Genomic DNA, 14,583 nt, shown 5'->3' with positions numbered 1-14,583 from the left:
CTCCAGTTGAAGGACAGCAGGCACCTGTCCGTCTGATGACAGTACGATGCAGGTGGAAAAGAGCACCTGAGAGGTCGGCCCAGCTCTGCCTGTCACTCTCTCGGTGGCTTTTGCCAAGTCCTGGCTGAATTTCCGTTTCCTCGTCTATAACACAAGGTAGCAAGAGCATCCCTGCCGACCTCCTGGGGCTGCTGTGGAGACCCCTGTCAAAATGAGAGAATGGGCCAGAGAGCAGTTGGCAACTGTGTCGTGATGGCCACGCATGAGGCCCGCATCTCCCAGAGTTCTCCTAAGCAACCCTAGTTCTGAGGGATGTTAATGGGTGCTATTTGGAAAAGAACTCTTTTCAATGTTAAGAATAGGTTTGGGAAGTTCTGGGTTAACAATATAAATCGGTTCCTCACTGCAGGACTTCTCAGAGACTTAGTGTACTCTGAACCTCCGTGAGTGTTTTCCAAACAGGTTATGAGAGAAGCATTATGTAGAAAACTGGGAGGTTCCACACAACACCCTTTTGAGCAATGGCAGATTAGAGAACACAACAGTCCTTCAATGGAGGACACAGGCATCATCTTGACAGTTATTATGTTAATGCTTGGATCACAAGAGACATCAAATACATTGGATAGATTAGTTAGTTTAACCAGTGATAGCCAAAGAGGAGCCACAACCTGAAAGACACGGAGGCTCTTGATACCAAAAAATGGCCCAGGAGAGAGCTTCGGGCCACATGGGAAGAACCTGAGCGAGATCCCCAGAATCACCTCATGGCCTGCCAGAGTCTACAGACTCCTGAGTCATATTTCTATCAGGAATTGTACATGTTGTGTTTATCCTCACGTGAATTAACCCCCATTTTAACTTTTTCTAAAGCCGAATTTCTGGATGAAGTGGGCTGCCAGGATGGCCCCCCTTCTGGGAGACCCTCCTAACACCGTTCTTGTTCAAGGGGCTAGAAATCAGACCCTTGTAGCCTCTCCACCCAGGGATGCCTCACATAACCCATGGCAAAGGACAATTTTCTAATAACATAAAACAACTAAGAACTTCTTAGCTTCTCTTTTTCAGACCAGATGCTTCCAGTTCCTCTACCTCTTCTCTGACAGGGGTTCCGCTGACCCAGCTGGCTGAGTGCTGGCTGTTAAGCTCCCTCCAGCTGTGGCCCCAGGATGCCCAAATGCCCTCCTGGTAGAATGTCTGTCCTTTCTTCCTATCTTTTCTGCATCATTTGAAGCATATAACACAGTCCTACATACATAGCAGATGTTCATAAACACGTGGTGAATTTCATTGACTTGTTCACTTAGCCATTTCATCAAAGATGGCACCAAACATGGTCAGAGCTCTTCCCACAAATGTAGGGTGAGCACCTGCTCTGTGCCCAGCACCATGCTAAGTCCCCTGCACACATCAGCACAGCAGCAGGCACTTGGCTCTGCCCTGTGAAGCTTATGCCATATGTTACTCAACCCACATCATGTTTGCTTAGCCCTTTTGCACATGTATCCAGTTGGTTCCATAGCACCCCTATGATGTTATTCCCAGTTTACAGGCGAAACAGCTGAGGTCCAGTTAGACTATATGATTAACCCAAGGTCATGCAGCTATAGGTACTACAATTGAAACTCAAACTCCAGTTTTCTTGGGTTGTGTAAACTTGTGCTACAACCTGCCTCACTGAAATATCCTATTGAGATCTACAGAACAATTAAGTTATCCTCTAGTCAACATTCTTCCTGCACAAGTAAATTCCAATCTTGTTTCATTATCCTGCTTCTCCGTGCGTTAAAGCAATAATTATTCAAGAATCATCACCCCTGCCTACCCAGTGTGGCTCAGTGGTTGAGCATCAACCTATGAACCAGGAGGTCACAGTTTGGTTCCCGGTGAGGGCACATGTCTGGGTTGCAGGCTTGATCCCCAGTGTGGGGCATGCAGGAGGCAGCCGATTAATGATTCTCTGTCATCACTGATGTTTCTCTCTCTCTCCCCCTCTCCCTTCCTCTCTGAAATCAATACAAATATATTTTTAAAAAAAGAATGATCACTCCTTTCTCAAAAATGAGCAATGCCAAGCGAATGCAGAACCCCTAAGAACCCCTTAGGAACTGATCAACATCAGCAGCGTTCTTGTCAAGGGTTACTCAACGGAGTGTGCGATATTGATCACTGAAAACAAGAACTGCACTAAACTTGATATCTTTCTGAAAACTTGCAAAACCTGAGACAGTAGCCTGTTCAGAAGGGGAAGTCAGGTTGTCTCTTACCTTTCTAATGTCTCAGAATAGATGGTACCTCCGCTTCATCAGTGGCGAGATCTAAGTTGTCACTGGACGCCTAAAGGACTTTGCTAAATTAGCAGGTACCATTTGTCTTCTTTTTATTTTCAGCTGGGGGAGGATTTACTAAATGCAAAAGAAGCTGTTTATTTAGAAGAGACTTCCAGGTAGAATGTCATGTTTCTAGGAAAGAGGAGATGGAGCAAGGGGTTTTGGTGGGTGGAAGCAACACCTCCCAGGAGTGCTCTTGAATGAAGGAGGCAGAGGGGAGGGAGATCCACCCCAATTAATAAGCAGCATGGGGCCAAAGTGGGAGAGTGTGTTGTATAATATGTCCATTGTCTTCTTGCTTTCTCCCATTTCCCTGTCTTTTTCCCACTCATACTATGATACGTTTGCCTCTTCAACTCATCCTAACTCAGCCTTTTATGCCTGTTCGGTCAATAGCCCATAACTGTGCCCATGTTGCCTTCCCTAAGGCTTTCATAAATTCTCAACTAATTGAGAAGATGACCACTCCATGAGGGTTACACTTAGTAGTTTTGTGTTTATTGATACTGACTTGTAAGAAAACTTGTTTCAAGTTGTCATTGAAAATCCACTCTGAGTCAGACTATTAGATGAATCAGTGGACTGATTTGGTATCTTTTTGTCTGGCTCTACAAGGTTGACTGCTTTGCCTGGTCCTGTGTTAGAGGGTAGGTAGGGATAGAAATCTTATCTAATCTAGGAAAACTTGGATTGGCTGGAGGTGGAAACGAGGTGTTATTTGATGAGTGTTTTGGGGGAGGAAGGTGGGAATATGGAGTCTTTAGCATATGGAAGCAATAGGAGTTGGAACACATTTGCAGCTCTTGTCAGAAGGTGGTGATAATAACATTTAACCATGCAGGCTGAGTTACTTCTGCTGGGGGAAAGAAAGCACTATATGACTCAATAAGAAAAAAAACAGATATAGCCAGTAGAATAAAAAGGGTAAAGGGCACAAACAGATAATTCATAGAAAAGGAAATACGCTTGACTAATAATTACAGTTTAAAAAGAAATTAAATAAATGTTAGTTACAGCAATAATGACATCCCTTTGGCCATATAATTGGCAAAAAAATTACATTCTTTTAAATCTTCCATGTGTTGATGGATGCTTGCTTAGAAGGGTATCATCACCTACTAGTGCCTCTAGAGCAGTGGTCAGCAAACTGCGGCTCGCGAGCCACATGTGGCTCGCGAGCCGCGGTTTGCCACTCTGTTGACTAATGAGTTTGCCAACCACTGACCTAGACTCTTGATTCCAATAATTACAGGCTGTTGTTGTTCCTTGTGATTAAGCCCCTATCCCAGTGGTCGGCAAACTCATTAGTCAACAGAGCGGCAAACTGGCCGAGAGTAAATATATGGTTACACACTTTCTGGGAGCAATTTGGCAAAATGCATCAAGAGCCTTAGCATATGATTGCAAGTAGAAATGGTGCTTTGGGAAATCTACTTTAAGGAAATAACAAAAAATGCAGACAAATATGTTTATTGCGGCATCCTATCTAATAAAAGAGTAATATGCAAATTGACCATCACTCTAACACACAAGATGGCTCCCCCCATGTGGTCAAAGATGGCTGTCCCCATGTGGGAGGGACTGCCCTCCCTTGCTGGGCATCTTGTGGCAGCCATCTAGTGTCCAAAAGTGTCTCCAAATCCTAGATGATTATACTCAATTCAGCTTTGCAAAATTCATTAAGGGAGGGCAGTTGGGGGCGATCAAGCCTGCAGGGGAGGGCAGTTAGGGGTGACCAGGCCTGCAGGGGAGGGCAGTTAGGGGTGACCAGGCCTGCAGGGGAGCACAGTTAGGGGCAAACAGGCTGGCAGGGGAGCAGTTAGGCATCAATCAGGCTGGCAGGGGAGTGGTTAAAGGGTGATCAGGCTGGCAGGCAGAAGCAGTTAGGGGCAATCAGGAAGGCAGGCAGGCGAGCAGCTGGGAGCCAGCAGTCCTGGATTGTGAGAGGGATGTCCCTCAAGGGGTCCCAGATTGGAGAGGGTACAGGCTGGGCTGAGGGACACCCCCCCATGCACGAATTTCATGCACTGGGCCTTTAGTTATTCATAAAAGTGCAAATTGGAAACAATTATTCATCAATGAGACAATAATTAAATAATCCCAAATAGCTATACAATATGTTAGAATCATTACAAATTATATTTTCTGATAATTTTTAACCACATGGAACTAGGTATAGGATATAAAATTTAAACTATCAGAATATAAAATAATTCACAAGGGTGATATCCATGATATCAAACATGTTACCTAGAAAAGAGACAGTGGTTCTCTCTCCATGGCACAGGTGGGGGTGGAAGGAGCAGGGGCCAGGAAGCTGAACCCTGTGATCAGGCTGAACACCCCCAGCCACAGCCAGCACCTTGCTCCCTCTCCTCCCCAAGTGTCATTTCTGCAGGGTGGATGCCCCTGGCTCCTTCGCTAACCTTCACTGGGTAGGGTTTCCTCTTGATTACGTTTCAGTTGGGCAATGTTTGCATTAAATGTCTTGCCTGGGACCTAGTACAGTGCTCTGGATACAGTCTTGGACCACTTTAAAAACCCCATCACATGCTAATCTGTAATACTAGGTGACCATAAGGTTAGCTTTGATGAGGTTTTTGAAAAAACTCCCCGCATGTGAACTTAGATCACATTAACAGAAGTGTTGTATGCAAATCATGGAAAGTGACCATTTACACAGCATCCTAAATTGGTCAAAAGTAAGTCCCCAGTCTGGGTGGTTGTACATCAGCTCCCCCCAAGATCAAGAAGGAGAAGCAAGCCACTAACATTTCTAAGCAAAAATCAAATGCTTCTCCTCGCATAGCCTCCACCTCAGGTTTCTTAGGTTTCTGCTGTGGTTTCAGGTTCTGATGAGTAAGCCCTTTGTCTTGTAATTTGCCTAGGTTTTCAACCCAATTACCTTTAGGTATTTGCTAAGTCTTCCAGTGGTCACTGCTGCGGCTTGCTTTGTTGTGGCTGTTGTTTTGGTTATTTCCTCCTTGTTTCTAAGCACTTGCCTTCTGTTACAATTTAATTGTAAGGAAATATAGAAAAATTTCAAACTTTACAACTTAAAAAATGATAATCCACTTCCCTGCCACCACTATTTTTACTTTTTGTCCATTGCCTTTTATACGTACATATAGTTTCATGTTGTGATCTTAATTTAGGCACCGTCCTTTCTCTCCATTTTCCATGAACATTTGTCTATGTTCCACCTGGTCTCCAGAACTGCTTACAATGACTGCATAATAAATACTCTATTGTGTAAATGGACTACAGTTTGTTCAGAATATCCTTCATGTGTCAAACACTTAGACTGCTTCCAGTCTTTGTGTCTTTCTATAATGAAAATGATGCCACAATGGACACCTTTGTGCACAATTGTGTTTTCCTCCTTTGGGTAAATTCCTAGGAGATGAACTACTTAATCAAAGAAAGCCCGTTGTCTCTTGATGGTTCTTGATATATATAAGATTTCTAAAACTTATTAAACAATGTCTCGGTGCTCCAGGTTCCTGGGAGCAACCTCACCAGCATTGAGTGTCATCATTAAAATTTGTGGGGTTTTTTTTTGTGATCATTAAAATGGCATTCTAGACCTAAATATATTTTCTAAAGAAGTGTCTCCAAATCCTAGATGATTATACTCAATTCAGCTTTGCAAAATTCATTAAAATTTAAACCTATGAATACAAGAAGATGCTTGTCAATATGGAGAGGTAGTTGCTAAATATTCCCCACTAACAAGGGAGGTTGCCTATATATTGTTAGGATGAACTACCCCTAATCTCTTCTGCTCAGACATGTTTCTGAAATATACATTGTTATAAGCCTTGGCCCGTAGCTTGGGGCAGACAGCTTGCGTCTGCAAGATAAGAACTCCTCTCCACCTGACTGACCTGTGCACTCTCCTCCCTTGCCTTCCTGGACGACTCCTGCCCTCCCTTCCCCTCCATTCCCTCTGCTTGACACCCTGACCCTATATTGCATACTTCTACCCTATGTAAGAGAACCTAACTACCCCCTTGGGGCTGACATCCACACACAATGGTTTATTGTGAGAGAATGCAAAAATATTCTCACAACGTCCCTTACTTGGCTTCTGTCCCTGCAGACCTAACATTTTGGTGCCCAAACCAGGGGCCTGTGGGAACCCCCACTCCTGACTTCAGGCTTCTCCAGATCACACCGTCCACTCAAATTTCGGATAAGCATCCCTTCCCTTGACCCTCTGATTGGCCAGCTTTTGCCTCACCCAAGTCCTCGAATGTGAGGCAGGATGGTCCACTCTTCCAGGGCCAGATCCCTGGCTACCCTGTGTTAGTGGGACGCCCTAACCTAGCAGTTAGCCTTCCTCTTCTCTCTGGTTGGGACGCCTTCCCTTTGGACTTCTCACCTCCGGGATAAACTTCTTACTCACCTATCCTCTTCTCCACCACACCAGCCCATTATGGGGAACCAGCAACCCTTTGGGTTGCCTCTTACGGGATCTTAGCACATTGCGGACCAGTAGTTTTATTGCTAGCTTTACCCAGTGGCCAGATAAGTTTCTATTGAACAAGCACAAAAAACATTTTACATAAATGTTAAAGGCACACTTTAAAATTAAATACCCATTGCATTTTGAAGTTATTTATTACATGTTCTTACAAGCTAATGTTTTTAAAAGATGATTGGCCGCAAGCCCTAGAACAGAAAACACGAGAATTCTCGTGATCCGTCCGCAATATGTTAACTTCACAGCCACCATCAGACCCATAGGGCTCATTTTCTACTACAACACGGCTTGGCCCCAACATGATAATGAGGTCTCTTCGCCTGGCTCCCGTGGGCACGGACCTAACATATATGTTTCTTTGGACCTGGCTGGATAGGAATGTGGGGAAGAGGCTCCTCTTCTTCTGCCTCCAGGAATTCTGAGGAAAGAGACAATGGTCATGAGGGGAAGCCATCACACCTGTGGTTCCCTATTTTTCCCATCCAGGCTTTGACCGGAGTTGGTGTGTGCGGAGGACTCTTTAATAAATTGGGGGGAACCCTAAAAGGATGTCTCCCTGCAACTCACCTCTTTACCCACATGGGATAGCAGTTAAGTAGGTGGTCAGGTGGCAAAAAAATCTAGTCTGCCCTCTTGAGAGTTCCTGGTTTGTATGAGGCCTGGGTGTTTGTCCATTCTGAAGGGGCACAGGTCCTGAGCCAGGACCCTGATAGGATGTGGCATTGACAGAGGGGTTTCGGATCCAGCCAGAGCTAAGGGAACACTTTCACCTGGGAGAGGTCACAGTGCCTAGGGAAGACCAAGAATCCATGGATCATGATGCCGTTAGCTACGAACTATTGCAGCACATGACAGCAAAAGGCTCAGGGTTGGGACTAGGTCGCCTCAACCCTGTATTTTAAAAATATATTTTTTATTGATTTCAGAGAGGAAGGGAGAGGGAGAGAGAGATAGGAACACTGATGATGAGAGAATCATTGATCGGCTGCTTCCTGCACACCCCACACTGGAGATCAAGCCTGCAAACCAGGCATGTGCCCTGACTGGGAAATGAACTGTGACCTCCTGGTTCAAAGGTCAATGCTCATCCACATGTCAGCCGAGCACCACTGCCATGTTAGAAAGGACCAATGAGAGAAGACAAGAAACTAAAATTATGAGCTGGCAACAACTTTAGGTTTTACTAATTTCTCTATATGTTGCCAGGCTAAGTTTAAGCCACTTTGACTCAAATTTGTGAATTCTTTTTTTTGGCTCCCCAGCGGGTGCAAAGCTGGTAACAGAGATCCAAATAGTTTTGGACACTGAAAAGGCTCCATTTGCATTGCACAGTGGAGTTGTGATGAGCAATTTTAGCGAACCAGCTAAAGGAGTATCATCTCTCTCTCTCTCTCTCTCTCTCTCTCTCTCTCTCTCTCTCTCTCTCTCTCTCTTTTTTTTTTGTATAGTACCCATGTGTACACATCGTAGGGAGAAGTGTTAATATTAGTGCTAAACTCAGCATGGCGAGATTTTCAACTTTCGTTTTTTGCTTTCTTTATTGTTGATGTTTGTTTCTTTACTATTATTGTCTTATTTTTCCAAACTGTAAAAAGCCATTTTTAAAAGCCTAGTTCAAGCCTTCTATTTCAGATTTAAGTATTCATTTTCCTTAGGACTGTGTAGACAGATGAAAAGCACATCTAACTATAAGAGGCCAGTTTTCATATTTCTGACCCCATGTGTCTAGTAATCCTGGACTTGGCTCTTGACTCTATAGAATCTGCTTGTGTGCTCCCCCATGCGTTGCACTCTAGCGCCCCCTAAAGGTTCTCCAATGTTAGCTCACTGATCATGTTGATTTTATGGAAGTGACACATGATTTAAAGGCACAGTCGTCAAGTTGAACAAAACTTCAGGAAAAATTTTAAATGGACTTGTTTTTAGATCAGTCTGGGAGAGTAGGAAAGAAAATACAAAGAATTATAGCTGAATAGAGGCTACTACACTTTGCTGTCTGGAGCAGGCAGCCCTACTCCTTTGACATTAAAGCAAAGAGGGACGCTCTCTGTGGTTGTAAATGCGTAACACATAGAACGATGTGGGTTTTTTCTCAGCTGCTGTGGATTATGCCATTAGGAATAAGAATGTTGATAAGATCAGATCAATCAGCCATTCCTCCGTGTTCCACCTGGAAAGCCTGCCTGTGTCACTGATGTACTGGGACAGAGCCATGAAAACAGATCCACAGAGACCCCATTTTCCTAATTTCATCTGCAATGGCTTCTCGTTGCCTTTCTTTCACTTCTGCTTCTTTCCCATGTTACAGCTGTTCTGAGTTTCACATGTGGTCTCATGTGCACTGTCTCATCTAGTCCTTACCACAACCTCGAGCAGTATCATGATCCTTATTTTGGAGATGAGCTAATGAGGTTCAGAGGTGAGGGCTTGTCCCAGGCCTGCAGCTGGTGAGAGGAAGGGCCAGGACCCGCTACTGTGCCTCCCACCCACACAGAACCCTGGCAGGGCAGATCTTTGGGAGCTCAGTGCTCTGTTAGGGAGCAAAGACAAGTCCTGGCCATTGGCTCCAGGTGTTGCTTTTCTAGGACTTGCCTTGAGAAACACCCATTGACTTAAACATTCATGTCCTTCCGCATCCTCCGCATGGAGAGGATTAAGTCAGAAGAATTTCTTCCGAGGCAGTAGTGCAGGGATTGGCTGTCCTTCCTAGGACTCCCTCCTTGTCTAGTTTTCCTTTTTCTCTGGTGAAGTGTGTAATTGTAAGAAAAGCAGGCACTGACCCTGGGGATCCTGATCTTAAAAATATCAAATCTGATAAGGAATCCATCTCATTGGCCTGCATGACAGGCTCGTCTCAGTATTATGAGGAGCAGAAAGGGGGTAAATTAACTTAGGTTAATACTGCTTATAACTGTAATTGTTAGTAATAAATCTAATAGCTACATCATCAAAAGTTAAACTTAAAAATCATTGCATTTGACTCTAGTGATGAGAATATTGGTCATAGATACTGAAGATCTAGCCTGAACTTAAATATATATATATATTTTTTTAAAAATAGATTTTTATTGATTTCAGAGAGGTAGGGAGAGGGAGAGAGAGAAAGACACATCAGTGATGAGAGTCATTGATCTGCTGCCTCCTGCACACCCCCTGCTGGGAATTGAGCCCGAAACTGGGGCATGTGCCTGGACTGGGAATCAAACTGTGACCTCCTGGTTCATAGGTCAACGCTCAACCACTGAACCACACCAGCTGGGCAAAAAAAAAATATTTTTTTAATCCTCACTCTAGGACACACTTTCATTGATTTTTAGAGCGAGAGAAAGGGGGCGTGAAACACCCATGTGAGAGAGAAACATCAATTGGTTTCCTCCTGTATGCACCCCAACAGGAGGAAACCTGGGTATGTGCCCTGTCTGGGAATCGAACCCATAACCTGAATGAGACAACACTCCAACCAACTGAGCAACACCAGCCAGAGCTAACCTGAACTTTTGTATTCACTTATTAGAGAGTTTGGGGTAAATGACTAAATTTCTTCAAGGTTCAATTTCCCCATTAGCTCTGGTGAACAGCACATTATCATGAGGCCAGGGAGAGAGGTCATTTTTTGTAATAATAATCATCACTATTATTATTAAAAGCATTTAGTTTTTAAATAGGTAAGATGATTTTGAAAGTCATATATAAACCATAAAACAAAATGCAAGCTATCTTAAAAGTTACAGAAATAGGAATAACGATTATATTATTGTTATTGTCATTGTTGTCCAGCCTGTGTTTTCCTGTTTTGTACTCCTTTCAAATACTTTCAGAAATCAACATCCCCCGTCTTCACCGCCATCCACAGTCTTTCTGTCACCTTTCTCATCACGGTCATGCTGACTTTCCAATCTTCCATCTGGCATTTCTGACTCCTCCCTCACAGCAGCTCTGATGGACACACCGAAGAACCTTTGCACGTATAGGCTGTTTATCACACGTGGTTTTGTTGGGTAATTAACAAACCAACTGGGATTCAGAAACAGTGGTCGTGCCTACTAGTAATTGTGGGGTTGTTTCTGCTTCTTCTATCACAGGGACCGGAGACATGGCAACCACAATAGTCTGGCCTGAGATCGAGGAAGAGACCACCTTTTACGAGTATGGGCTCTCCACACCATGCATCAAAGTCGATGTCCAAGTGCTGGGGACCCAGCTGCTGCCCCCACTCTACGCCCTTGTGTTCGGGGTGGGGCTGCTGGGCAACGTGATGGTGGTGGTGATCCTCACAAAATACAGGCGCCTCTGCATTCTGACCAACATCTACCTGCTCAACCTGGCCATCTGTGACTTGCTCTTCCTCTTCACTCTGCCCTTCTGGATCCACTACCTGAAGTGGAATGAGTGGGTTTTTGGCCATTGGATGTGCAAGTTGCTCTCGGGGCTTTACTGCATCGGCTTGTACGGGGAGATCTTTTTCATCATCCTGCTGACCTTAGACCGGTATCTGGCCATCGTCCACGCCGTGTTTGCCCTGCGAACCCGGACCATCACTATTGGCATCGTAAGCAGTATCCTCACGTGGGCCCTGGCAGGGCTGGTGGCCCTCCCGGAATTTATCTTCCATAAGGCCCAGGAGCAGTCCGGAATGCTGTACTGTAGTTCCCTGTACCCCGAGGACGAGGAGGACGCCTGGAAGCGGTTTTATGCCGTGAGAATGAACCTCTTGAGCCTGGCTCTGCCCCTGCTCGTTATGATTGTCTGCTACGCCGGAATCATCAAGACGCTGATGAGATGCCCCAGCAAGAAAAAGCACAAGGCCATCCGGCTCATTTTTATCATCATGGTGGTCTTTTTCATTTTCTGGGCACCCTACAACCTGGTGGTCCTTCTCTCCGCTTTTCAAGAGATCTTTGACATCAGCTGTGCGCGGAGCAACCAGCTGGACATGGCCTTGCAGGTGACGGAGGTGATCTCCTACACGCACTGCTGCGTCAACCCCGTCATCTACGCCTTCGTCGGGGAGAGGTTCCGGCAGCACCTGCGCCACTTCTTCCACAGGCAGGTGGTGGTGCGCCTGGGCAAATGCCAGCTATTCCTTCCCAGTGAGAAACTGGAAAGAATCAGCTCTGTGTCCCGGTCCACAGGGGAGCAGGAACTCTCTGCTGTATTTTAGGTCGGATGCAGGAAGCTGCCTCCAGAAAATGCGCTGGGCACATGAAGCAAATGCATTGAGCCAATGACATCAGTGCTTTGAACACTGGAAAAAGTTCTTGAAGACATTGAAAATATAGACACAGTGGTTGCGGTATATCTATGCACCACGAAGTCATTACCAGAGGCCAATGGCTGGCCAATTTACTTATTGTCAAGCCTGAAAAGCAGAGCTTTGCTTGTGAAGAGTTACAATACATTTTAACGCACGTGTTAGAGAGTTAGTATATGCAGCTACAAGCAGGCAAAGCTTTGTATATTTTAAATCTTCACTTCAGCCAGCTATTGACATGAATGAAACATATTTCACAAAATACAATAAATCAGTTATGTTACTTCTTAAGGTGCCTAGCTCTTTCCTTGCTTGATAAAAAGGCTGTTTGTTTTTAATACATTTTATTTATTTTTTGCAGAGAGGAAGGGAGAGGGATAAAGAGTTAGAAACATTGATGAGAGGGGATGTGCCCGCAACTAAAGTACATGCCCTTGACCGGAATCGAACCTGGGACCCTTCAGTCCGCAGGTCACAGCTCTATCCACTGAGCCAAATCGGCTAGGGCTTGTTTTTGTTTTGTTTTTTACAGTTTATGGCTATGTACTTTCAAGCAACATAATGGTATGCCAAACCTGCTCTGATCATTCTTAATATTGAGTTGATTTTCTATTGGCACCAAATGACCACATTTCCCATGAGTGACTCACCAGAAGAGCAATTTGGCATTTTCAGTATAGAGGATAAAGGCCTGCTCATAGACATTTCTTAGCCTGAAATGTACAGACACAGTACTCCTAAATGCCTGGCTCACCACTCATTCAACAACTGTGTGTGAGGTGATATAGACAGGATGCACAACCATAGCTTTCAGCTAAGGGAAGGATGCAAAATATATAAGACAAACAATCCTTGCCTCCCAGAAACCTTTCATTGAGTAGGGGTGTAAGACAGAAACAAATAACACCAGTGCAAAGAGGAACACACTCAATGCTATGCCTGGTCCAGGAAGGGGGAGTCTGAGAGAGGAAGACTTCATGGAGGAAGTGGCTTTTGAGCAGGTTTATGAAGGAGGAAGAGGATTGGAGAGGGAGACGATTTGGGAGGCACCTTAAGCCAATGAAATGCCCAGTACAAAGATGAGAGGGGAGAACACGAACGTGTGTGGATGGAAGGGTGGGCCTGGTGGGCCGGGAAGGATCACAAATTTCAGGCAAAGCATCTTGGGCTTTGTTGGGAAGGCAAGGGGAGCTAGTAAAAGGTTCTGAGCAAATTATCAACATGGTGCCTTAGGAAGATAAATCAGGTCACACGCCAAAGACGGAGGGGAGGCCCCAGAACCATGTAGGAGATAAGTTAGGGGACAAGTGCAAGTGTGGAGGCAATGAAAGAGCAACAGCTGGGAAGAGAGGTGGCAGGAACACCCAGAGAAGAACTTGGCCAAGAGACAACATGACGTCAAAGCACCAGGAGTGATATATGGTTGATTGAAAAAAATCAAAGGCCAAGATCATATGTGTGTGTGTGTGTGAGAGAGAGAGACTTTCATTGAGAAGTAGTGTCTGCCCTTAGGTAATTACAGTGCCAGATAGAGTTGCTTGTTTATATGCTCCCCTGGTCCCTGGAGGCTTTTAGGAGCTTTGTGACCCACACAAACTGCCCACAATCACATCATGACTTCAGGGTGCTCCATTGTGCTCCCCAGCCCAGCACACCTGCACCATCCAGTGTGCTCATTACCAGCACGTGCAGCTATGAGCACTTGAAATATGGCTAGTGTGACGGAGGAACTGAAATTTTAATTTTTATTCAATTTTAATTGATTTTTTAGACAGAGGAAGGGAAAGAGAGAGAGAGAGAGAGAGAAACATCGGTGTGAGAGCGAAACATCCATCAGTTGCCTCTGGCACACCCCCACTGGGGATTGAGCCCACAATACAAGCATGTGCCTTGACCAGAAATAGAACTGGCAACCTTTTGGTGCACAGGACAACGCCTGACTAACTGAGCCACACCAGCCAGGGCAGTTTCTATTCAATTTTAATAGTCACGTGAAGCTAGTAGCTGCTTCATGTGTTAAGTAGTGTAGCTATTCCCTTCAAACTCGCCCCTTCACCTCTACTCTACCTACGCAACCAGCTTCCTGTAGTCAGCACACACATGCCTTGAACACTGTGCCACAGACCAGGGGAAATGCTGGTGATGCAAACAAAATCAAACAAGACCCATTTCTAGAAAACTCACTCATTGTTCAGTGGAAGAGACCCATCTGACTCAAATGACCGTAATGAAATGTGACAGGTGACCCAGGGACCCTGTTGCAGAAAGCAGAATGAAGACATTTCACAAAGGACACAGAGAGAGTGACATTCTGCTTAGGCTGGGTTCCCCCAAGAGCAGTGCCTGGGCAAGGATTGGAGAGCCAAGGGTTTATTTGGGAAGTACAAGAAACTCCAGCAGGGAGTGGGGAAGGAAAAGGAAGATGCCAGCCAAGGGCACATCACAAAGCTCCTTCCATGGGGGGCGCCTGGAGCTCAAAGCTGCTAGAAAACTCAGATAAGCAGTGTAGGTCACAC

At 45.1% G+C, this 14,583-nt stretch overlaps 1 protein-coding gene across 1 annotated transcript; it reads left to right on the top strand.

The window, feature by feature from the left end:
- Nucleotides 1-10,909: 10,909 nt before the first annotated feature.
- Nucleotides 10,910-11,977, top strand: CCR3 (C-C motif chemokine receptor 3; the record flags this gene model as incomplete). Its single annotated transcript, XM_080674159.1, has 1 exon — nucleotides 10,910-11,977. The coding sequence occupies one exon, from the start codon at nucleotides 10,910-10,912 to the stop codon at nucleotides 11,975-11,977; it is 1,068 nt and encodes a 355-aa protein (XP_080530285.1).
- Nucleotides 11,978-14,583: the final 2,606 nt, after the last annotated feature.

The sequence above is a fragment of the Plecotus auritus genome (genome assembly GCF_963455305.1).
Source record: "Plecotus auritus genome assembly, chromosome: 6".
NCBI classification, from domain to species: Eukaryota; Metazoa; Chordata; class Mammalia; order Chiroptera; family Vespertilionidae; genus Plecotus; species Plecotus auritus.
This window is presented reverse-complemented; position numbering and strand designations above follow the sequence as displayed.